Source organism: Triplophysa dalaica, chromosome 4 (assembly GCF_015846415.1).
Source record: "Triplophysa dalaica isolate WHDGS20190420 chromosome 4, ASM1584641v1, whole genome shotgun sequence".
NCBI lineage: Eukaryota > Metazoa > Chordata > Actinopteri > Cypriniformes > Nemacheilidae > Triplophysa > Triplophysa dalaica.
The window spans coordinates 7,457,245-7,483,396 of record NC_079545.1 but is presented as its reverse complement, the minus strand read 5'-3'; the positions used below and the strand labels follow the sequence as shown (position 1 = coordinate 7,483,396).

Genomic DNA, 26,152 nt, shown 5'->3' with positions numbered 1-26,152 from the left:
GTGGTTTCTTTACATCACTATTCGAAGGAACCGAGTCACTCAAATGAATCGGACCATTCAATGCGGTGTCACTGTTTAAGTCGGATTTGAAGTATATCAGCTGTGGGTTGGTTCTCCATGCGTAGGTGTCAAAAGAGAAAAAATGATGCAATACAACTTGACCAAGCCCGATTTTAACTGACAACCTCTTAACCGCTCAAGTTGTATTTTGTTTGTTAACCACCTTTTGACTCTCACTGCAAAAGGAAAAGATGTCTAACTGAATAGATAACCACCCTTAACCAAAAGTTGGGTAATTAAGCAATTGTGTGGTTTATGAGGCACATAGATGTTTGTACATGAGATTTTATTGCAGAACTATTAGAAAGGACGGAAATATATTGATCAACATACAGTATATTATGGTTTATCTAAAATCCCAACTCGGGGTTAAGATTAATCGGATACAATGAGTGCAAGTGCTTGTACAGCAGTTTGTGAATTAACAGATTAGTGCAGATTGAGATGTGTCAGGTCAGAGGACATAGCAACACAGGGCTTCCAGTTATATCCTCCAGTATCTGTTACCTGCCTCTTTGTACCTAGGCTACCTTTGTGTGCGTGTGTGTGGTCCTGGTGTGGGGGTCAAATGTCTCCACAAAGATAGTAAAAGCAGACCTTGTGGGGGCTATAAACACTATAAATCAAATTAAATCATATTTATTTGAAAAGGTAAAAATGCAGAAAGGTTAAATGTTTGTATGGGTAGGGTGAGGGGTTAGGGGATAGAATATACAGGTTGTACAGTAGAAAAAAAGTGTCTATGGAAACCCCATAAAAGATAGAAACTAATTGTGTGTGTGTGCGCTACCTGATTGTCTGATCATGTGAATATGTGGATGTGTGCATCAGAAATTGTGCAAGACAGTCAATAAAAAGATCGAAGCAGGATACATACAACATGCATCTATTTCCACAAATGGCAAGTCACAACAAAGGTGTTTGAAACAACAGATTTATTAGATTTAGGTCAGATTTATCACAATTGCAATTTTGTTTTTTAGCAGAGCATTGAGCATTGTCTACATCATCTTGACATTTACTATACATTTATGCTGATAAAAAAATTGATGTGTTTAATACAGAATCATTTGTTTAATATTGTGTCCTTGATGCAACATTCATGGAGATTGTATGACAATAAAAGTGAAAATATTGTGCGATACAATCAGCCAATTACACATGGAAAATAATAATATTTTTTTGCTTGTTTTTGAAATATCCAGTGGAAGTACTACAAAACATGCTTTATTACAAAGTCAGATACTTTTTAAGATATGACGTAATTTGGGTATAAATGTAATGGGACCTTCAGTCATGAAGACGACTGCTCACTCATACATTAAAAGCATAAGGACATTAAGGATTGGGGTGCCTAAATCCAGTCCTGGGGGGCCACTGGCACTATCGTACAGATTTTGGCTTCAATTTGATTCATCACCTCCCTGGAAACTATAAATTGAGACCTTGATAAGCTGGTTCGTGTGTGTTTGATGAGGGTTGAAGCTAAAATCTGGAGGACAGTGGACCTCAAGGACTGAGTTTGGCTCTGCTTTAGATGTATGATCAAAATATAATTTACCCACCCCAAGTATAGGAATCGCATATATGCCTTGACCAATGTGGAGTGAGAGGTAATGTGTTTCAGAATTGATATCACTGAGACTGATATGCTGAAAATAACAAATTCATAAGGGTAACAATTATAGAAATGTTTTAAATATTCAGGTTTTATTATGTAAGACTAAAGTGTTATATAGTTGACAGCACAGAGGACTCATATCAGCTCACACTTGAAAGAATTTGAGATATATCTGGCTCTTTAGCTGTCGGCGTTTTTTGTTCCAGTGTCCTCAGGAGAGGTTACCTGGTTCAGCCACATAAGTTTCAGCACAGGATCCAAATACTCCATGAGGGTCTCCTTCACTCCCTTTTCTAGCAAGTAGCCTTCGGTTTCGATCTCTACATTCTCCTGTCCTGCAACGGCCTCCATAGAAGTCTGCAGTAGGCGTAAACTAGCCAGAACTGAGCTCTGTAAACGAGAGGTCATTGAGGTGGTAAGAGAATAATACTCCAAAATGTAACTATTAACATTCACAGATAAACAGAAATACAGCTAGTAGCAGTTCACCAAGATTTTAAGGTTTTTTAAAGTTTAAATGGAACTTTTACACCTAGTACAAATGTATTTCAGCATGTCTATCTGTATAGTTTAATGAATGATGGTGTTGTATGAATTAAAAATTGTGCAGCATACATTATAATACAAGTAACTCCAAAAAAAGCTAGTAAATATAGTAAGAAAATACTATCTTGTTTCTCAGAATCAGCAGTTCACCTGGATGAGAAAGACAGACAGTACTACACCACCAATTGTATTCATCAGCCCCATGTAATAGTTGACCAGGGCTTCTCTGCAACCACCAATGAAGATGTTGAGTTCCTCGGTGTGATGGTCATAGTTGTAGTGGGCAGTGTTGTTGGTGATTTTGTATTGGATACAAGGTCTGGGGGATCTAGGATTACAGCAACTGAAAGGCACACCATCAACCAAGTAGCGGCCATCCACATTGCTCTTAATGCGGCTGGGGAATCAAAAAATGAAAAAAATAAGATGAAAACAAATTTCAAACTATAAATTGTATGGGTTGGTTCTAAGTTAGGCAACTACTCACAAAGTCATCAATGGAACCTTTAAAATCTCTACAGTTCCTTGTGATCGCTTTAAAGATTTAAATGTATTGTGCTCTCACAAAATGTTGAGACAAACAACTGTAATATTTTTTACAATAGACACAGGAATCCTGATAACATCCTACCTCTGATATTACAAATGCATCACAAATGTGTTTCCTTGGCACTTACCCAAAGCACATACCCAAATCAGAAAATTTTATAAACTGAACTATGGATGTTAAGACAGATGACTTTTAACTGGCACTGGCTTTGACTCACTCCTTGACTTCCTTTGAGCTGAAGTCCAAGTAGCGGTTGCTTATCCACTGCACCTCAAACCAATCCTTATAGTCATTGTTACCACAGCACTGGAACTCCATTTGAAGGTGGTCAATGGTCTGCTTTTGGAAGCAGCGACCTGGGGTGTCAGTGTCCTTGTAGAAGCGGATGCCATTCTTTAACCCGATCTTCAGTGAAGACTCAAGGCTGCCCTTCATGACGTAACTCAGGATAACTGCTATCAACATAAGGGTGGTGACGAATATTGAGCATCCATAAAAGGGCTTTAGGAAGGTCTTCCATCGTGGAAAACGACCAGCATCTAGGGCATCCTGGCAAATCCGACCAGCAAAGTAATTAATGCCCATCGATGCCAGGCCCACAATCATTAAGGTGTTGGGTACACAGTGGATATCTGTGTTGTCCATTACCTAAAAGACATGAGTTTGTTGATGTCAAACTATTTGAAGTTTGCATTATACCCAGTGTCTACATGACGTCTGGCTTATTGAGTTTGTTGACTCAAACCTGTAAACTTGATAAATTATTTGATTAATTAAAGCTGAAAACATGCTAGATTTATTATATGGTCCAACCTGATCTTTAACCTGCATTAAAAATGCCACCATCAGGGCCCAGTTGTTTGAAAAGTTGATCTGCATCAGAATGTTCTGGATTTGGAAATCCCATATATATACAGTACGTATTTTTACATAGTGTATATAAAGTTTATATAAATATATACAGTATGTAATACGTATGTATGTGTATTTATATATATAAAAGATACACTTTATATTTAAACGCTTTTAATGGAAATTGGTAATATTTCTATCTAACTGAAAAGCCTTTTTCTTTAACAATTACGCTTATCAAGAGCAAAATAAAAATTTAATGCTTTTTTATATATTACATGATACAAATGTATGTTTTGAACAGTTTTAGAGTTTTATAAAACAATTTGTCAAATCAACTCTATGTTCACAGATGAAAAAAACAAGCTTTCAAAGCAGTGAACACCATAAATGGGTAACACTTTATAATAACTGCACGCTATGAATCATTAGTTAAGCATCAGTACATAGTTAATTAATCATTTATGAAGCATTGGCCCCACATTAATAGACATTAGTAAGCAGTTTATAAATACAGCTATAAATGCTTTGTTCTTGATTTATAAGCATGTATATAATATGCTTAATAATCAAATTTTCATACTTTATTAAGGATGAATTCATCATTTCTAAACTAAGGATTACATTACTTACAAACCAGTTAGTTAGGAGTTGTCAGTGGTTCATGAGATCATTTAGAAAGTGTAAGTAAATGATTAATAAACTCTTTGAATGCACATTTATACATCTTATTATTCTGACATATAGTAACAGTTACTTAATTTGTTAATAAATGTTTTTTTAACACACATTCCTGCTGTAATTCATGATTAATTAAGGTAGTTATAAAACATTTACTAGTTGTTAGATAACTATTTTTTGTGAGCTCATCTAAAGTGAGGACTATGTATGCCTTGTAAAGCGTTTACAAATGAGAGTTGCATATCACTTCACGGTTATATTTTTTCTGGAGGTGTGCAGGAATTAAAAAAAATTCAGAAGATTATTTTTCATCTTATATAAATTCATTTAATGTTAATTTATATGTTCGGTTGTACAATTTTAATTTTGCAGAGGTTTATTTTTTATTTTATATTAAATCGTTTTATATTCATTAATATTTACAGTTGTACAGATTAATTTCTTTCGCATCTTGAAATAAATATTTCTATGTTCTGAATCCCTCTGTGTTGTGTTTTTCCTATTTCTGTTTAGAAGATAACTGAGCCTTTAACTGTCATTTGTAAATGCTCTACAAGGCATACATAGTCCTCACTTTAGATGAGCTCACAAAAATAGTTAACTGACAACTAGTAAATGTTTTATAACTATCTTAATTAATCATGAATTACAGCAGGAATGTGTGTTAAAAAAGCATTTATTAACAAATTAAGTATAACTGTTACTATATGTCAGAATAATAAGATGTATACATGTGCATTCAAAGAGTTTATTAATCATTTACTTACACTTTCTAAATGATCTCATGAACCACTGACAACTCCTAACTAACTGGTTTGTAAGTAATGTAATCCTTAGTTTAGAAATGATGAATTCATCCTTAATAAAGTATGAAAATTTGATTATTAAGCATATTATATACATGCTTATAAATCAAGAACAAAGCATTTATAGCTGTATTTATAAACTGCTTACTTATGTCTATTAATGTGGGGCCAATGCTTCATAAATGATTAATTAACTATATACTGATGCTTAACTAATGATTCATAGCGTGCAGTTATTATAAAGTGTTACCCATAAATGCAGTAAAGGCTTGGTTATGTTTAAGGACTGCTTTGCTGCATCTGGCACAGGTTGCCTGAGCAGGGCACAATGAAATCTCAAGACTATCAAGGCATTCTCAAGTGAAGGGTACTGCCCAGTGTCAGAAAGCTCTGTCTCAGTCGCAGGTCATGGGTCCTCCAACAGGGTGATGACCCAAAACACACAGCTAAAATCACCCAAGAATGGATAAGAACAGAGCATTGGACTATTCTGAAGTAGCTTTCTGATCTGAATCCTATCGAACATTTATGGAAAGAGCAGAAACTTGCAGTCTGGAGAAGGCACCCATGAAACCTGAGACAGCTGGAGCAGTTGGGCCAAACTACCTGATAACAGGTGCAAAAGTCTCATTGAGAGCTAGAGAAAACGTTTACTTGCAGTGATAGCCTGCAGAGACTTAGTCACTGTGCGTCGCTTAGTCTCAGCCTCAGACGTGACGCCCACGGAGCGTTGGCTAAACGTCTAATGCATAAGGCACACTTTTCTGGAAACACTTCAGCACATTTAAAGTCGTCTTCTGATTGGTTGAATTTCACAGGATTTCAAGGAGACATGCGTGTTGCATTCTTAAACGCTCAGCCGGGACACAACATGAAGCCGTTTGAACTACGAAAAAAGCTGTTGTGTTTACAATGGTTCCTATAAGAATTCATCACGATCTACTAAACAATTAAATCTTAAATGTATGTGAGGTTCACGGCATAAAGTTCTAATCAACATTTACACATTTGTAGATCTACACCTGTGTGTTACTTCGGAGAGATTACAATAAATCTATACATGACTTGGCACAAGACGAAACGTGATTGGTTGCTTTACCTGTCAGTCATATGGCAATATGGTCAGTCATTGCTAACTTGCTACTACTCCTCTCACTGGAAGTCACCAGCTCTCCATTAAAATTAACGGGATCATTTCGATTTGTCGCTTGTAATGTGAACCGGGCTGAGTTTTTTCCTCCTTGAAACGTGAAAACAAACAGTATTGCTTCAAAAAAACACAGTGTATTTAGTCTATACATCTCTTTTATCACTTTGTAGATTCCTGCGATTGAATTCACAACTTTGCGTTTCTAACACAATGCTCTATCAAATGAGCTACAGGAAAGCAGCATATATTCAGAAGGTTGATAATGACACATCTAGAATGTTGAGGAGCTCAGTTCCAAAGAACAATTCCTTAAGCCTATTATGACCTACTTAGATGATATTTATATTCACATAGGTTAATCCCACTCAGATATTTCTACAGATAATAACAACCCTTGTAAAACATTTATTGCATTTGTAGTACATATAGATTTTATGCTTATAATTTAGGTAAATGTGAAAGAATACCTCGCTTCTTCTTCGAAACTCAGTCTTTAGGAAGCATCCTAAAGTGAAGGTAATTGCTCCACACAGTGTTGCCAGCCATGACAGCAACCCCAAACCCTGGACCAGCTTTACCCTTTTCTGGAAAGTTAACTTCATCTTGCCCACGACCATGTTGAAAAAATATTTTGAAGGACAGTTGAAGTAAAGTAACCTCTGAAAGTGAGGGAAAGAAGAACTCAAAGGCTTCAAATGTGGTCAGACTGTAAAAGATGTCTTGAGATTTAGGCTGCTTGTTAAGAAATTGAAACTGTCAGAGCTTCAGATGTTCCTTGACAAAGGAAATAACGTTGTGCAGTCCGTGGCTTTCCTTTTGCGAATATGAGATCAGAACGATTTCATCCAAACAACGCAGTCTTTATTGTGTTTTATTTTGCGGTCACTAAAACCGTTAGCAAAGGTCAGTCCAGATGTTTTAATGGTGATTCCCAAAGAGATGATAAAAGTCAGATGGCCACTCAAGGTGAGAATGGTGCCCTTATACCTCCATCTCCGTGGTTTGGTGAGACACACTGGATTTAGCCAAAGTTTGAGGTCTTGGACATCTTACCTGTAATCCCAACCTATCCTATTACAACTGCTCTCTCCAATGGGAAACAAGGCCACTGTCTGCTCAGCAAAGCAAGCATCCTTGCACTGCGTCACAGAAATTAAGGAAAAAGACGATGAACAACAAGGAAGCTATTGCAAGGGTTATGATAGCCAGACTCTGAGAAATTTCTGAGTGAATCTGAGAAATTGTGTAAATCGTTCGTGAAGTTGTTCTGACGTAAATTGTCGGAGTCCTGAAAATGTTTGTATTTTCAAAATGTTAGTTGGTATCAAAGACATTTGCACCTGCTCCTTACCACGTGTAAATGGTGCGTAAAATATTCAAACGTTCAGTATTCGTTTAGACAAACTGATGACTTTGCATTTTGATGCACTGTGTAACATTATGATATTTCATGAATTCTTTTGCTCTGTTTCTTCCCCAGTTCCCTTTCTGTCGGTCTCTCGACGTTGTGTCGAGAACGACAGATGGGGTTCGCCCTTGAGAACCAATCAACTCTGACTACTATAGAAAAGGCCAATGAAATTTGGCGAATGCAATTTGCATGCGGGACTCCGCCCCCGGAAATCCGGTATAAAAGGAGGCCGGCGTGCAGCATTCACTTACCTTTTGTTCTTCAGAGCCATCGCTCATGATTACATCTCAGGATTCTCAAATCCTCTTCAAACTTCACTACCGGATCTTCGACGTGTTGCAGCGGATCGTCCCTTCCTGCAGCGACCTTCCCCTGGGCGTCTCGGTGGTTCCAGTGGTGTCAGAGCTATTTCCAAAAAGTCCTTTTCAGGACTCGGCACTCTACAGCGCAGCATGTCCCGCTGTTCTCTTGGGTGCGGTACCCTCATCGAGGAGGGGGATGGACACGATCGCTGTGTTAGGTGTCTGGGCGTCCAGCACGCTGAAGCAGCGTTCGTTGACACATCTTGCCCGCACTGCGGGCAGATTGTCATGCAGAAGTTGCGGTCACGGTTGGCTGTCTTCCTCCGGGAACCAGCCAACATTTCGTCTGCTACCAGGGTTGTGGCATCTGTGGCTACGGCCCCGATGTCCTCTCGTGTTAGCAGCGTTAGTGATTCGGGGGCTACTGTGAGCGTCAACCCGCCAGCCAAGCGCTCACGGGCCGTTCACACCCCAGCACGCTCTTCTGACCGTTCCCCAACCGGCGGTGGCATACCGTCCGGATCCTCATCCACGCACTCGGAAACGGGGCGTGGCGAAGATGAGATGTCTATCCCAGCATCGGAGGGAGATTTGCTGGCATCCGACAATGACGAATCCGAGCTTCCCCCTACGGGGGGCCAAGCTCTGGAGGAAGCAGACGTTGAGATGTCGGCCATGCTAACCCGGGCTGCCGCGAGCATTGGGTTGCAGTGTACGACACTGCCTCTACCCCAACGCTCGCGGTTGGACACATGGTTTCTGGGGTCGGATCGTGGTGTCAAGCCACGCCCACCCCCGGTTCCATTCTTCCCGGAGGTGCATGAGGAGCTGTGTCGGACATGGAGCGCCCCACTCACGGCTCGCTCCTCTCAGTCCAGCTCCGCCTCCCTCACCTCCCTCGATGGTGGGGCGGCCAAGGGCTACGTCGATGTCCCCCAGGTGGAACGGGCGATTGCGGTGCACCTGTGCCCGCAGACGGCCGCCACCTGGAGGACCCGGCCTCGCCTTCCGTCCAAAGCCTGTAAGACTTCGGCATCCCTGGTGGCGAAGGCTTACAGTGCTGCGGGCCAGGCCGCCTCCTCTCTCCACGCCATGGCCATCCTGCAGGTCCACCAGGCTAAGGCGTTGATAGAGCTCCACGAGGGCAGGGCCGACCCAGGTGTTATGCAGGAACTCCGTGCCGCCACTGACCTCGCTCTACGGGCGACTAAGGTGACGGCGCGGGCCCTGGGTCGGACGATGTCCACTCTGGTGGTCCAGGAGAGACACCTCTGGCTCAACCTTGCGAGAATGAGTGACGCCGAGAAAGTCCGCTTTCTCGACGCACCCATCTCGCAGGGTGGGCTGTTTGGTGACACCGTCGAGAGCTTCGCACAGCAGTTCTCGGCGGTGAAGGAGCAGACGGAGGCTATAAGCCATATCTTACCGCGTCGCGACTCGGCCGCCCCCAGGCCTCCGAGTTCCCGCGCACCACCTGCTCCCCTTTTCAGGGCCTGGCGCCCACTTACTCACAAAGAGAGTTGCTTTCCCCGGGCGTTCATTCCAGCCGATCGCACACTCCACCGGACTGTGCTCGGCGAACCGACCTCACACCCTGGCGAGGTGTGAGGCCGTACACATGCGACAACTGTCACCACTCTCAAACCGACAGTGCGTGCCGTTGTCCCGCCAGGCAGGCAAAAAGGCGGAGTCAACCATCCCTCCGGGGAAACCTCCGCGACATGCGGTTGGCTCTGCCTGCCAACGAACCACCCTCGGTCGGAATGATGAAGCAGACCGTCCCCTTGGTCCCCCTGTCACAGTCCATGGGAGCTTGGCAAAAGTTGCCCACACTGTCTCGGTGGCTAATGCGGACGGTCCGTCTCGGCTACTCGATCCAGTTCGCCAGGGCCCCTCCCAAGTTCCGGGGCATCATCTCCCCCTCTCTCAGAGGCAGAGACGCCTCCGTGCTTCGGGCAGAGGTCTCCACCCTCCTGGCGAAACAGGCGATCGAGTCCGTCCCACAAGCCGAGATGTACAGCGGGTTTTACAGCCCGTACTTCATCGTTCCAAAGAAAGACGGAGGGTTGCGCCCCATTCTGGACTTACGTACCCTGAACAGGCACCTTCACAAGCTGCCTTTCAGGATGCTAACCCAGAGGCGCATCCTGACATCTATCAGGTGTCAGGATTGGTTTGTGGCAATCGACCTGAAGGACGCTTACTTTCATGTCTCGATTCTTCCTCGACACCGACCGTTCCTACGGTTCGCTTTCGAGGGTCGGGCATATCAGTACAGAGTCCTCCCCTTCGGTCTGTCCCTGTCTCCACGAGTCTTTACGAAGATCGTGGAGGCCGCCCTTTCTCCTCTCCGGGAGAGGGGCGTGCGAATACTCAACTATCTCGACGACTGGCTTATCTTGGCGCACTCGCGAGATCTGTTGTGTACGCAGAGGGACATGGTGCTCCGGCACCTAGATCGATTGGGCTTTCAGGTCAACCGAGAAAAGAGCAAACTCTCCCCAGTGCAGAGCATCCTCTTTCTCGGTATGGAACTCAACTCTGTCACCATGACGGCGCAGCTGTCCGCAGCACGCGCCCAGTCAATGTTGAACTGCCTGGAACACTTCAGGCAGTCGGCGGTCCCCCTGAAACAATTTCAGAGGCTCCTGGGACACATGGCGTCTTCCGCGGGGGTAATACCCCTCGGATTGATGCACATGCGACCGCTTCAGCATTGGCTACAGAGTCGAGTTCCGAGGACGGCGTGGCACACCGGCAACAGGCGTATGGTGGTAACTCCTGTCTGCCGACGCACTCTAAACCCATGGTCTTCCATGACCTTTCTCCGAGCGGGAGTTCCCCTCGGGCAGATTACGAGGCACGTTGTGGTGACAACAGATGCCTCGCTGCAGGGTTGGGGTGCAGTGTGCAACGGGCACGAAGTAGCGGGGCGCTGGACGGGCCCCCGGCTGCGCTGGCATATCAATTGCCTAGAGTTGTGGGCGGGGCTGCTTGCACTGAGAAGGCTCCGGCCTCTGGTGCAGGGCCAGCACGTACTGGTCCGCCTGGACAGTACGGCAGCCGTAGCGTATATCAATCGCCAGGGTGGCGTACGCTCTCGGCAGCTAACACAACTTGCCCGACGCCTCCTCCTCTGGAGTCAGCAGGTGATCCGCTCCCTGCGGGCCACACACATCCCAGGCGTACTAAACGAGACAGCCGACGCGCTCTCTCGCCAGTACACGCCCTGCGGAGAGTGGCGACTCCACCCCCGCGCAGTTCAGCTCATTTGGGTACAGTTCGGCCAGGCACAGATAGACCTCTTTGCCTCCCGAGACAACACCCATTGTCCGCTTTGGTACGCCCTGACCGAGGCTCCCCTCGGCACGGATGCCCTTGCGCACAGCTGGCCGCGGGACAAGCGGAAGTACGCCTTCCCCCCAGTGAGCCTCCTTGCACACACACTGTGCAAGGTCAGGGAAGAGGAGCAACAAGTGTTAATGGTTGCGCCGTACTGGCCCAACCGCACTTGGTTCTCGGAGCTGATGCTCTTGACAACAGCTCCCCCCTGGCCCATTCCCCTGACAGAGGACCTGCTCTCTCAGGGGATGGGCACGTTATGGCATCCCAGACCAGACCTCTGGAACCTCCATGTCTGGTCTCTGGACGGGACGAGGAGATCCTGAGCAGGTTACACCCCGCTGTGGCTGAAACCATTGCACAGGCCAGAGTGCCATCCACTAGGCGGTTATACGCTTACAAATGGCGCCTCTTCTCATCCTGGTGTCTCTCCCAAGGAGCAGACCCACAGAGATGCTCGATCGGTATCGTGTTGTCCTTCCTACAAGAGAAATTGGAGACTAACATCTCCCCTTCCACGCTGAAAGTGTATGTAGCCGCAATTGCCTCTCATCACGACTCAGTAGATGGAAGGTCTCTAGGACAACACGACCTGATCACCAGGTTCCTAAGGGGCGCGAGAAGGCGGAACCCGCCTCGTCTCCGCTCCGTACCCTCTTGGGACCTTAACGTGGTCCTGGGGGGCCTATCCAGGCCTCCCTTCGAGCCCCTTGAAGCTTCCGATCTTCCTCACCTGACGAGTAAGACGGCCCTTCTGTTGGCGCTCGCCTCCTTCAAGAGGGTAGGGGACCTCCAAGCATTCTCTGTGTCCCCGGATTGCCTTGAATTCGGGCCTGGTAACTCTCACGTTGTCCTGAGACCCAGGCTCGGATACGTGCCCAAAGTTCCCACTACTCCCTTTCGGGACCAAGTGGTGAACTTGCAGGCGCTCCCCATCGGGGAGGAAGACCCAACCCGGTCCGTGTTGTGTCCAGTACGCGCACTCCGCCTCTACTTAGACCGCACACAGAGCTTCCGCAGCTCTGACCAGCGCTTTGTCTGTTTTGGAGGACAGCAGAAGGGGAAGGCTGTCTCCAAGCAGAGATTAGCGCACTGGATCGTGGATGCCGTTACGACGGCATACCGATCACAGAATCTCCCATGCCCACTGTCGGTTACGGCTCACTCCACACGGGGTCTGGCCTCCTCATGGGCCAGAGGCGCGTCTCTAGCAGACATTTGTAGGGCTGCGGGTTGGGCTACGCCCACCACCTTCGCAAGGTTTTACAATCTTCGCGTAAACCCGGTGTCAGCCCACGTCCTACGTGGCGACATGTAGGACTGGCATCTGGGAGGGCGTATGCCTGCGAAAGCATCATCCCACCCTCTAGCAGGTTGGGTCAGTGTGCTATATATACCTTTTCTTCTTACCCTATCACATGGCTAAGGAAATTGGTACTTCACCAGCCTCCCTTCTTACCCAGACTCTGGTTAAGAACAGGCATTCCATCCATCACTAAGCAAAGCACCCCCTGCGGATTGGTTGGGCAGAGCAACCTTTCCCTTAGGCTGGGATACCATATGACCTATCACAGATAGTTCTAACCGGCCTGGTGCTGTCAGACGCAGCAACACCCCCACCGTGGGTTGTTCCGTCTGCTATACTCTCATGACTATGGTTCCCACACATGGTAACCCATGAACTTCCCCAGGTGGACCTCCACCTCGCGGTTAACTACCCAGTCCGCACATTCCATGCGTTCTCCTCCAAGGACGAGACCATACTTTTATCCACCATATTCCTCCCCACGGGTAGGAGGTGGCCTCTGTAGCGCTTCTCTGATTAAGAGTCGCGCTTACCCGGTGTAAACTGATCCGGACGGCCTCTCGCCTATAGAGAGCTAAGGCCCCGTCCGTGAAAGTTACCGGTCAGGGCTGTACCCATCTTTCTCCAAGAAAGCTCTGGAACCCCCCGACCACCACACTGGAAGGTTACAGTCTCACGAAAGCTTCGAGATGACACAGCCCAGGCTTGTTACCGTCGCTTCGCTAGAGATTGTGACGCGATACAGCGTTGTGGCGTTTTCCATAGGCAACCCCATCTGTCTTTCTCGACACAACGTCGAGAGACCGACAGAAAGGGAACGTCTTGGTTACGTATGTAACCTCAGTTCCCTGATGGAGGGAACGAGACGTTGTGTCCCTTATGCCACGAACACGTATCGTATTCTGCTGCAGTTTGAGAGGTCTCAGGCTCTTCAGAACAAAAGGTAAGTGAATGCTGCACGCCGGCCTCCTTTTATACCGGATTTCCGGGGGCGGAGTCCCGCATGCAAATTGCATTCGCCAAATTTCATTGGCCTTTTCTATAGTAGTCAGAGTTGATTGGTTCTCAAGGGCGAACCCCATCTGTCGTTCTCGACACAACGTCTCGTTCCCTCCATCAGGGAACTGAGGTTACATACGTAACCAAGACGTTTTCACTCTTTAACTTTGGGTAAAATTAATTTTGATTTAGATTCATTTTGAGTGACTGTAAAACTGACCAATCATATCATTTTCTAAATAGGCGCTTTATTTTTTTCTAACTTTCCGCCATCTGGGGGGTTGTTCCCCAACAGTCTCGTAAAGCGGAAGAAGCACACAAAGTTGGTTTCGCACATCGCCAAGAACTGCAAAATAAGCAGAAATGCGGAAAAGGTCATTCAAAACAGCATGTAGATAAACTTTGTTATCAAGTAACAAGCTTTCCTGTAGATCAGTGAAAAGAGCATTGCGTTAACAACGCAGGTTTGTGGGTTCGATACCAGGGGATTGCACATACCTAAGTATAAATGTATAGGATAATGCAATGTAAGTCACTTCTGCCAAATGCATTAATGTAAATGTAAGTAATTTGATCGTCAAATTTTAAGTTATTAAGGATTTATAAGGCCTCGTGCCTAAATTCATTCTAGTTGCTGATGTGCACATTTGTTTATGTTGTTTAACATTAGATTTATTTGAGACAAGTAATTTTGACTGTGGTCCGTCTTAAATTTAACATATTGTGAATTGTGTTAGACTGCATAACAGTTTTATCAGATAAAAGGTAAATTAAAGGTCAGATACATTTAGTTCACTGTAACGTAGCCTCTTTAATAATTAGATTTATTATAATCATAGTTTATTTGCTGGTTCTCTGTTTACTGTCTGCTATTGTAGTACCGGTTTTCTTTGCTGAGAGCGCTCTCATGAGGTGTCGCTTTTTAAAATGGCATTTTGCACGTTAGTCTGTGTTGGTTTTATGATCAGACTGGGAGGCAGTGTCTGTCATATGGTCCATTATTCAGTTGAAGAGCACATACACTTGACACTTTGATCATAAGGCACATGTTTAATAATGATTTGTATTTGTATTGCATGTTATTTTGAGGATAACTGTCTTGCTGTTTTCGGCTTGTTGAGTTTCAAGTCTGGAGTAGCATTGTAAATGTATTATCTGGTACGTGTGATGGTATAATAATATATTCACACTTCTATAGGAAAGCACAGTAAGGTAAAATACCTTGTGCGGGGTGGTGCGCGTACACAGAGGGCCAAGGCTCAAACGTCACGGTTCGCTACTGATGTGTGCGCTGTAAATGCAAGCATCTTTGGTGATCGTTTCTGTGAAGTCCCCTAGTTAAATTGTGTTGAACTACAACTGTCGTCGTTTATTTGGCAATGGTATGTGATAAAATGTCAGATAAGAGCCTTCAATCTGTAGATTCTGGTACTAAAAAACACAGCAAGATGATATTATAAACACCTGTAGCCGACTCTACGCTGATTTTTCTATGACTCAAGTTCTCCCCTTGTTTTCCCTCCAGCTAAGGCAGTGATGTAATCGTAACGTCTGCTCAAAATACGTCTATAGATGTGCTTTTCCACCATCAAGCAAAATGGTTCGAAACACAGTGAAGAATTGGTTTATTTCGACCAGAAAGCTTTATAAGACATACATACCACTTGTATTACAATGAATTGGAACCCAAGGGAAGTTCAGTTTTTTCCTAGTGTCTGTTGTCACTGCTGAGGTTGAAGGTAAATTACTCTATTATGTGATCGATAAGAGAACATCTTTTCAGAAACATCCAGTTTGTTGGCTGCAGCAACCATGAATATAAATGCATGTGACTTTGTTAAATGACGTTGTTAAATGAATTATTTAATAATTAATAGAATTTATAGAAAATTGAAAAAGGCAACATGTCCTTTTCCAGAGAAACTGTGCTACCTGTGTGTGTGTTTCCAACATAGATTTAAATCATTTGATAAAATAGTACTTGGTTAATTAAAAATGACTGAAATTGGTTTGTTGTACTTTTATTTATTGTCAAGGAGATGAGAAATATGTTTTTTGACCTTTACTTTTATTTATATAAACAAAAAAAATAATACAGTCCAACAGGTAATACATGTACTATAAGAGGCATTATACAGGTAATAAATACTAGTGTACCATTTTATTCAATTAAACATACTGCAACACCAGGAAACTATTCCATAATGTTTACTTTTCTCAGTGTTTAGAATTGTTCCATTATTAATTAACATAGCAATACATTTTACACAGGTTGCCATCCTACGGAAGCTGACATCCTAACATTTAACATTAAACACAACTGATATTAGATCAATATTTTGCTTTTCTAACAGTTATATATACAATATTTGGCAGTGCTTAACGTTTTTTGTAAATAGTTAACTCCATAAATCTTCGCCTCCAGTAGTTACTCACTATCTCTTCTTTATCTAAAATTTGCGTTTCATATTTATCCCTTATTACTGCCTTTGTACAATCATGCATGCTGCATAAAGCTTTAGAATTTAGAACAGAGTATAACGACAGCCAACAGCGAAGCAATAAAATATTATAACACTAAATGTTGAAGAAATATGAGTTTACTCAAGCTTCAGTTATTTCTATTCTAAATTGATGTAATACTGGGCAAACTTGATTGATTTATGAATTTCGTCTTTCTATTACAAAATATATGTCTGAATAGTTTTTTGAAAGCAAACATGTCAAGAACATTGCTGTTCTTCTGGAATAGATTAAAGCAGATCTCCCTGCGGTGCTGGAGAAGGATCTTATTGTTATTATTTTATAATATACTGTGTATATAAAATATACAGCTGCGGAATAAATTAAGAGACCACTCTAAATTTTCATTTCAAATCAACATCTGATGAATAAAACAAAATTATAATTTTACCTAAACACAGACCTATAATAGTAAACTTTCAAATCAGATAAGGGGTCTCTGAAATGATCTCTTAAAATATTTTTTTTGACCTTAAATGAAGCCACCTACATACTATTTTTGTTATGGTTATACATAAAAAAGCAAGGTCAGACATTACTGCTTAACCTTGCTAATCATTAATAATTACAATGTACTTAAGAATAAATTTTGCTTGAAAAAATACATTGGTGTGATGTATTTTCTGCGAACAGCAAAGCTGTCTAGCTAACATTGCAATATTGTTCACCTGAAACAGCTTCATAACCCCAGTGTTCCACGACCCCATATGCTCGTGTTACAAGTGTGTACTCTCTCCATCATGAATAAAGTGGTTCAGCATTTTTTGAGCAGACTCCAGACCTACCACACAATTAACATCTTCTCCAGAACTCTGGCTATTGGCATCTTTCCAATTGCAAACAATGTTATCCTCATATGAGGCATGTCTGGTACTAACTTGTGATTGGTGGAGGTCCATCAAGGATTTATTGCTCCTCAACTGACCATGATGATCTTCTTGATGCTGCTGCTTTAGTAATCCTATCGAATGAATCTCTTCTAGACTAGCAGAAAGGACGCGAATGGGGGAGCCTAGATTACACACATCTACGATCTGGTAGACCTCCGAAGCTGGGCCATCTGGGCTCTGCCTAAAGCGAGCTAGGCTGACGTCTGCAACAGGAACTGGTAGGGTTTCGGGGTGAACAGTAAACTTGAGATGTGGAATCCGTAGGGGATGTGAATGATTGTGATCGTTGTTCTCCTCGCCACCGGATTCGCTCTCTGTGTCACCATTCCCCTTCTCAAACTGATGGGTCCCCTCCCAGCAGGCTTGCCTCTGCAACCACTGCACGTATGATGAATTTTCATGAATTCCATGTGAGCCCCTCGGTAAATTGGTCTGTGCATCCTCCCCCATTTCTGACCAATCAGATTCCTCCTCTTCTGGAAGCGTGCCCAATGATTGGTCATCCCCTGTCATTGAGACTTTGTCATAATGGTCATTATCCATGAACTGAGCTGGTGGGTGTGCAGCTGGGAGTGGAGTTATAGGAGCATCAGACTTCAAATGTTTCACCAGGGCGTCTTGTAGTATTGAAGTCACCTGGTATAGAGCAACATCACTGAATTAAGCAATTAACAATCTGATCCTCATTAACAACAATCTTAGAAATCATGAACAATCCAAAACCAAGAGCACAATAATTGTGGGTTCAATTGCAATAATAAAAGTAATGTTTTCATTTAGTTTAAAAGGAAATTCTCTCACATTAATAGTCTCTAGACTTTGGATGGTTGTCTTTGCATCAGACAGCTGTTCTGTGAGCTCTGAGATTCGCTGGTTCAGTCTTTCACGCTCTCCATCCATACGTGCCTGAATTAGCAACAATAATACAATTTGAAAGAAAAAAAGTCTTACTTAAGTAAATCAATGTATCAGCTTTGTCTTCTTTAACTGAAACGTTTTTGCTCAAATGTGCTCAAAATGACCTGTCAAATAAATGGGATAAATTATTTAGGTTAAAAAACAATGCAGACTTTGTGAACTTTACCACACAATTCAATTCGTTCTCCAGAAGATGGTTGGTTTGTTGCGTGCTGGAGCACTTATCTTGAAGTCTGTTGAAATAGAATCAAAGAAGGTCACATAATGTAAAGATTTGTTTATATATCTATTTGAGTTCATCTGAATATTTAATGTTGCAATGTAGCACTTTTAATCATAAATGTTGTTGTTACTGTATGTGACAAGCTGAGGGAACACATGTTTTGTTTTGTCCATAAAATAAATTGTAAATTCATCTGTCAGAAGCGCAAGTAGTTTTCTTTCTATTGTTCCCACCAACAAAATTATTTATCGGTATAAAATTGATTGCATCTCAAACATAAGGAAATCCTTAATTTCCATGCTGCAAATTATGGAAATTCATCAGCTAATAATAATAATAATTTATTTAGCTAATACTGTATTATATGGCGCATGTATTATGATACATGGTACACTCTAGTTTAAGTTAAAACATTATAATTCTGATCTAATGCTTTACCTAGTAAACCGGTCCATTAAGCTGGTAAGTTCTATGCGTGTTCTTTGTAACTCAGAGTCAAGGAGCTGATGGCCAGTTTTGAACTCAGCTCCCATACATTCCATTTTCTTAGTGGTCTTCAGCAAGCTATGGTGTAGAACCTCATTCTGTTCCTGTAGCATCCTAGACAGGAGCGGTTGTGAGACAAATAGATATCTATTAAGTCGACAATATTTATGAACATATTTAACACTATACCAGCCTGTATGGATATTATCTCTGAGAAAATTGTTTAAAGGGGTCATATGCCACAATATGTGTTTTTTTCTGTGTCTTTGGTGTGTTATAAGTTGCCCATGCATGTATTAGACATGTGAAATTGCAAAAATTGAATTGTCGGTACAAAACATGCATTCTTTCTAAAACCAAATGCTCACCTAGTGGACCTGGCTGAAACGCCTTGTGTAACCACACCCCCACAATTCTACTTCAGTTTGTCGTGTTATTTGACTAAGACCTACCAAATGTTTATGCAAGTAAGGTGGGCGTACCTGTCAATACAATTGCTTTGGAACCTGATGTTCCAAATATGGTAAGAGGGGTTACATTTACATCACATGCTTGCAGTATTTGACCAATCACTACGCACTGGTTAACCGGCCAATCATAGCACACCTCGCTCTACAGAGCGATGAGCTTTGTAAAAGATCTGTGCAATTCACATTTAGTCATTCAGCAGACGCTTTTATCGAAAGTGACTTACAGAGAGTTCAGCGTGCAATAAAGCAATATGTCATGCAGCAGCAATAATACAATAGGTCCCAATGCAAAGTTCCTAGTTTCAACAACAGCTAGACCAAAACGTGTTGAGCGAAAGAGAGTGTCAAATAATCTTAACTACCAACAGGCAACAGTCTTGTCAGTAAAAACAAGGTAAACAGGGTAAATAGCAGACTTACGCACAACAGCAGACTTCTGCTGACAAATTGCTTCTCCTGAATGAATTCTAACTTAACCGATATTTTAAAAACTTTAAAAATGTTTCCAGCATAAGGATACCAATATACACACAACAACAACAAACAAACAAACAAACAAACAGAAAAAACATGCAAACAGAACTCACATTAACCTGGCCAGTTCTGAATCCTTTTTCTGTGCAATAATGAAAGCAAACACAAATAATAAGAAAACATAGAATATAAGGATTAATTGTGCTGACTAAAGATAAAGAAACTATACAAATAAGAGTAACTGCATTAACAGATGAGGTTGTACCAAAACCTTTGTATGGAAATGGTTACAATACGATTTGTTAATGAAGTCTTTGCCATTTTGATTCTAAAATAATAATATTTAAATACCCACCTTTGGGAATGAGGATGATCGTTGTAAGCTCACTGGGGATGGGTCACCATGAGTAATGGAACTATCAGATGAATCATACTCATTAGAATGTGGAGAAGTAGACCGCTGGCCAACTGGAGAGTGACGGAGAGGGGTTGGGTGATTGTTGTTGTGAATTTCTTCTTTAAAATGGGAATGACAGTGGTTCAATTCAGAATCTGAGTGGTGAACTGAAGGGGAAAACTGACTATGGGTATCAGGATCATCATTGTCACAATGTTGATTTGGGGAATGGCGATTAGATTCGGAATTTAAATGCTGATGGAAATCTGAAGGGCAATGATGACGTGTATCTTGAGGCTTGTGAAAATGGTGATGACCAGATTCAACACAGTGATCATCATGAAATTCTGAATGGAAATGGTTAGATTCCAGGGGCTCGTGATCATTGTGTTGTCCGGGTTCAAAATGGGAGTGGTGGTGATGATGATAAGACTCTGGATGGTCTGAATTATTTTTGTGTTGGGACTGTGGGTCAGAATTGTGGTGGGATTTTGGATGGGAATGGTGAGGGTGTCCTTTTGAATGTGATGGGCTGTGATCTTGGGAATCTGAGTGTAAAATAGAGTGAATTTCTTTATGATGGGGTAGTTGTGTGTTAGCATGGCTTTTTGGATAACTCTCAGACTTGTGATGGTGATGACGATGATGGTATGTGTCAGTCTGTGAAAAATGATGATCTGGTGTAGGGTCATGAGACTGAGAGAGTTGGTGTGTTTCAGTGTGTGAGTTATTATGTAAATGATGGTGCTGCTTTTCTGAAAGTGAAGTGTGATGGTTGTAATCAAGGAGGGATGAGTGATTATGAGAAGATTCTGGATGGGAATGATGAAGGTGGGAATTCTCATGGTGGAGTTGACAGTGTTGGCTGGGTGTAGGGTGAGAGGATTCACATTCAGAATGATAATGATGCTGTTTTATACAGGAATGATGATGGTGAGTTTCTGAGTGGGAAGAACGATGAGATCTGGTGCCATGTTTTTCACATTGGTTCGGTGATATGGGTGGTGAGAAATTTTGGAGAGATTCTGGATGGGATGTTTCTGAATGGGTGAAATGGTGGTGAGGATGTGATGTGTAGTGATCTCTATGGTGATGGGATGGTGAGGTGGAGTGAAGATGGTGTGAATCTTCATGGGAAGAATGATGGTGGGTCCCTGGGTGATGGTTTGGAGATGGGCTGCGGTGAGCTCCATGACAGTGATGTGATGAAAGGGGGGAATGTTGATGGGAATCTGAATGAAGGGAATGATGGTGTGGAGATGAGCTACCATGAGTTACATGATGATGATGTGATGGAGGAGTGGACTGTTGATGAGAATCTGAATGAAGGGAATAATGGTGTGGAGATGGGCTGCGGTGCCCTCCATGATGATTGTGTGATGGAAGGGGGGAATGTTGATGGGAATCTGAATGAAGGGAATGATGGGTTGGAGATGGGCTACGAAAAGTTCCATGATGATGATCTGATGGAGGAGTGGAATGTGGAAGTGAATCTGAGTGAAGAGAATGATGGGGTGGAGATGGGCTACGATAAGTTCCATGGTGGCGAAGAGATGATGGTGAATGATGTTGATGTGATTCATGATCGGTGTGTTGTTGGTGAGATTCTGATTGGAAATGATGATGGGCATTTTCTGTTTCTGGAGAACAAGGACCTGAAGGTGGACTATGAGAATCTTCATTGCAAAAGTGTGTTGATGGAAGGTGTGCGTTATGCGAATGTCTATGAGCTGATGAGTGAAAATGTTGTTCATTGGGTGTAATGTGTTGCTTCTTCTGACTCATGTGAACTTGCTCTGTCCCAGATGTAAGACTTTTTGAGGAAGAGCTATTGCTTGTAGCACTGTTGTGGTCAAGCTTTGGAACAGCCTGGTGCTGTTGTTCAATGACAAAGTCCTTTGCAGAATGAGACCGCTTGTGTGAGCGGGAAATCTTGCTGGAATGTGAGGGCCGTCTGCAATGGGATTGCTTATGGGAATGAGAGCGCTTACTGGAATGGGAGTGCTTGCTGATTTGGGAATGTGCAGTCGATGAAACAGAACTGGCCCCGCTTCCACGCCGGCTTGTGGTGCTTTTTGATTTCCTGGCTTGTTTGTTTTCAGGCTTTGGAGATTTTCCTGAGGTCTGCCCAGGGCTGGATGGCCTATGGACATTTGTTACCCCAAGGGATGTAAGTCTTGATGGGCTAAGCACTTGCCTTGTGATTTCATTTAAAAAGGCAGAAAACTTTGTCTTTTCCTTCATAAAGTTTGTATGGGCCTCTTTTTTCTTTTTCTCCACCTCTTGTTCATTCAAGGCTCCCACACCGGAATGATCAGTCTGTCTGGACAGAACTTCCATAGACTTGGTCTTTCTAATGTTTGCAGCCATTACCTGCCCTTTAAGTCGACTTTGTTCCTTTTGAACCCGCTTTTCACATTGCTGGTGAGAATGTTTTGCTTTCCTTGCAGAACCCCTTCTTTTTTCTTTTCCAGCCAAATTATTGTCCATGGCTGTGGATTTCTGGAAATTACCTTCAGATTCTAATAATGGCATACTGTCTGCCTCGTCTTCATCATCCTCAAAAGCTTTCCTTTCTCTGGGGATATCCATACATGACTGTGTGTGCTGTGGCCGTTGAATACGTTGCCTGGACTGGGAATCAGCAGGGACATTTTCCAGACTGGTTTCAGATGACCCAGAAGAAGATGAACCAGAGGAAGAGGAAAAGCTAGAACTAGAAGAATATGATTTAGAGGAAGAAGAGGAATTAGAGGATGACGATAAAGTCTCAGTACTGGATGAGCTCAATGAGATTGAAGATGAGGAACTAGCGGAAGACCCAGAGGAGTTTGAAGAATTGACAGAAGTTTTAGAATGGCATTTCTTTAACTCTGCGTGCCTTTTAGCCTGACGTCTATCCTGATGGTGTGCAGAGGAATGACGATGATTGCTTTTGGAGTCATGATGGTTATAATGCTCATGAATGTGATGGCGAACACTGCTGCTCTCAGAGGCACTATAGATGAAAGTGAAGAAAAACTATTAGTGGCTCTTGTTCTTTTAAAGCCCTAACTCTAAGGATCAAATGTCTGTGCACAACATGTCTGTGCTATGCAATGAATGATACCTCAAATTCTATGGCTTGTTGATGATATGTCTGCTATTACTGCTATTATAACTTCATATCTAAATTATGTTTTTTTTTTACGTAGAACACCATACAGCAAATCTGTTTATATTTGTGCATTCAGCTGCAGTAAAACAAATTTGTACTTAAATCTACACTTAAACACTTTCTAAAATAGTCTGTATATTATGAAATCTATATTATGAATTTTCTAACCAAGCAATAATAAGATCTTGGTGTTTAAAAGTGATTACTGTTCTCGGTTAAGTAAAAACAGGTAGGACTATTGTTTTTTGTAGATTTATTATCATTTAATTTACAAGTCTTAAAATAGTTTAGAGTTACATTTATAAAAGCATATATTTGGGAGACAGAACAAATATTATTAGTAATCATTTAACTTCACTTGATTTAAATATATTTTTTATCGATCACTATCCTGCCTGAATGTTCTCGTGTTGTTCACTGATTTATCTAAGAGCTACAGCAAACATGCGTTTACATTGTAATTGTTTTTTGGAAAAGAACAAAATGTAGAACAAAAATATTCTAAAATAAGAGTTTTAAAAAATAACTTTAAAAAAGCTATTATGTGTACTTGGACTAAAAACCTAACACTGTGTCCTGACGCTGCAACGCAATAAAGGGTATCTGTTTATCAGAGGTTTTGTCCTAACTAGCCATGACAGCTCCGCCCACACAACTCTTCGATTTAAGCTCTGCACCTTATGAATATTAATCGCCAAACATGGATGAGGACAGGCTCCATAAGTTTGATTACATACGTTTAGATTCTGAAATTATAGCATAGCTTCCGGTGAGGCATCACTGAAGTCATGAGAACAGGTTGCATCCCTCTTTGTTAACTCTTCAACTGCAGCGTGAGAGGGTGCATGGACAGAGAAATACTGTTCTGATTGGCTGTGTTTTGTGATTGATTGCCGCATCCCATCCATTTTCTATGTTCGGTATGGACAGACAAATTGCTTATCGCAGGAATTGCATTGATATACATGAGGTGCAGAACTTACATCAAATGATATCATTTTGTGGGCAGAGCTGTCAGGCTGGTAAGGACAAAACGTTTTGGTTATAGATGTAACCTCAGTTCCCTTATGGACGGTGACTGGCCTGGGCAAAATTGTAATCTTCCAGTGGATAGGTAGGTGAGGGGTCCCAGAGGTTTTTGAAAAGGTGGGAAGCCTCTGCCTTCGGTCCTCTACAGTGCCATAAGGCCACTGGGTAATCGCTACTTCCTCAAATGGGGAATGCACTACAGAGACCACTTCCTACCATAGTCCGGTAGCACTGGGTCTGGCTAGAGCTATATGTGGATAACAGATCGTTACCCGCCTAAAGGGTAGGGCTGTTTCGCCCTGCCCCCTTGCAGGAGGTGCTCGTTTAGAGATGGATGGAATGCTTGTTCTTCACCTATTGGGGGAAGAAGGGATGCTTAAATAGCACACTGACCCACCTATGGGAAGGGGGGAAGGTGCTTTTGCAGGCATACGCCCTACCGCCCTACTGTTGCCATGCAGGACGCGGACTGATACCGGTTCTACGCAGAAGTTGTTAGAGAGGCGCCCTGAGCCAGTGCCTGCGAGGAGGCTATACCCCAGATGGAGTGAGCTCGGCACGGGCTTCCACAACCCAGTGCACTACTCTCTGTTTGGAGACAGCCCTCCCCTTCAGCTTAACTCCAAAACAGACAAAGAGCTGATCAGAGCTCCTGAAGCTCTGCGTGCGGTCTAAGTAGAGCTTGAGATCGCATACTGGACACAACACGGATGGGGTTGGGTCTTCCTCCCCGGTGGGGAGCGCCTGCAAGTTCACCATCTGGTCCCGAAGGGAAGTGGTGGGAACTTTGGGCACATAGCCAGGCCGGGGTCTAAGGATAACGTCAGAATTCTAGGCAATCAGGGGACACGGAGAATTCTTGTAGGTCCCCTACCCTATTGGTGGAGGTGAGCGCCGTGAGGAGAACGGTCTTCATAGTGGGATGAGGAAGACCGGCATCTCCGAGGGGCTCGAAGGGGGGCCTCTTGAGGCCCACCAGGACCACATCAAGGTCCCAAGAGGGTACGAAGCATAGACGAGGCGGATTCTGCCTTCTCTTGTGACCCTAGGAACCTGATGACCAGGTCGTGCTGTCCCAGAGACTTTCCAGCAACTGGGTCACGATGAGCGACAATGGCGGCTACATACACTTTCAGTGTGGAAGGGGAGAGGTTAGTCTCAAGTCCCTCGTGTAGAAAGGACAGCAGGTTCCCGATCGAACAACTCCGTGGGTCTTCTATTCGAGAAGAGCACCAGGACGAGAAGAGGCGCCACTTATGGAGGCATAGTCGCCTAGTGGCCAGGACCCTAGCCTGAGTGATTGTATCAACCACCGCACGGGGTAGGCCACTCAGAATCTCCTTGTCCCATCCAGGGGCAAGACATTGAGGTTCCAGAGGTCTGGCCCGGGATGCCATAACATGCCCGTCCCCTGAGAAAGCAGGTCCTTCGTCAGGTGAATCGGCCAGCGGGGAGTTGTTGTCAGGAGCATTAGCTCCGAGAACCAAGTCAGGTTGGGCCAGTACGGCGCAACTAGTAACACTTGATCTTGCACAGGGTCTTTGCAATGAGGCTCACTGGTGGGAAGGCATACTTCCGCTTGTCCCGTGGCCAGCTGTGCACTAGAGCATCCGTGCCGAGCGGGGCCTCGGACAGGGAGTACCAAAGAGGGAAATGGGTGGTGTCCAGGGTGGCGAACAGGTCTACCTGAGCCCGCCTGAACTGAACCCAATGAGCTGGACTGCACGAGGGTGGAGTCGCCACTCTCCGCGAGGTGTCGACTGATGAGAGAGCACATCGGCTGTCTGGTTCAGGTCGACTGGGATATGGGCAGCTTGCAGGGAGTGGACTCCACCTGCTGACTCCACAGGAGGAGGCGTCGGGCGAGTCGTGTTTACACCCCTGAGCAAATGTCACCCTGGTGTTGATATACGGTACCGGCACTTGTGCCGTCCAACGGGAACAGCACATGCTTGTCCT

At 43.5% G+C, this 26,152-nt stretch overlaps 2 protein-coding genes across 2 annotated transcripts; both read right to left on the bottom strand.

The window, feature by feature from the left end:
* Window positions 1–1,861: 1,861 nt before the first annotated feature.
* rom1a (retinal outer segment membrane protein 1a) lies at window positions 1,862–6,883 on the bottom strand. Its single transcript, XM_056746515.1, has 4 exons — window positions 6,734–6,883; window positions 2,995–3,425; window positions 2,378–2,624; window positions 1,862–2,071 (listed from the first exon to the last, which is right to left on the bottom strand). Exons 1-4 carry the CDS (start codon window positions 6,881–6,883, stop codon window positions 1,862–1,864), a joined length of 1,038 nt encoding a protein of 345 aa, XP_056602493.1.
* A 9,982-nt stretch (window positions 6,884–16,865) lies between these two features.
* si:dkey-273o13.3 (uncharacterized) lies at window positions 16,866–20,052 on the bottom strand. Its single transcript, XM_056746509.1, has 6 exons — window positions 19,966–20,052; window positions 19,724–19,752; window positions 18,619–18,780; window positions 18,124–18,190; window positions 17,841–17,945; window positions 16,866–17,675 (listed from the first exon to the last, which is right to left on the bottom strand). Coding segments are annotated over exons 2-6 (1,146 nt in total). The 5' UTR covers window positions 19,726–19,752; window positions 19,966–20,052.
* Window positions 20,053–26,152: the final 6,100 nt, after the last annotated feature.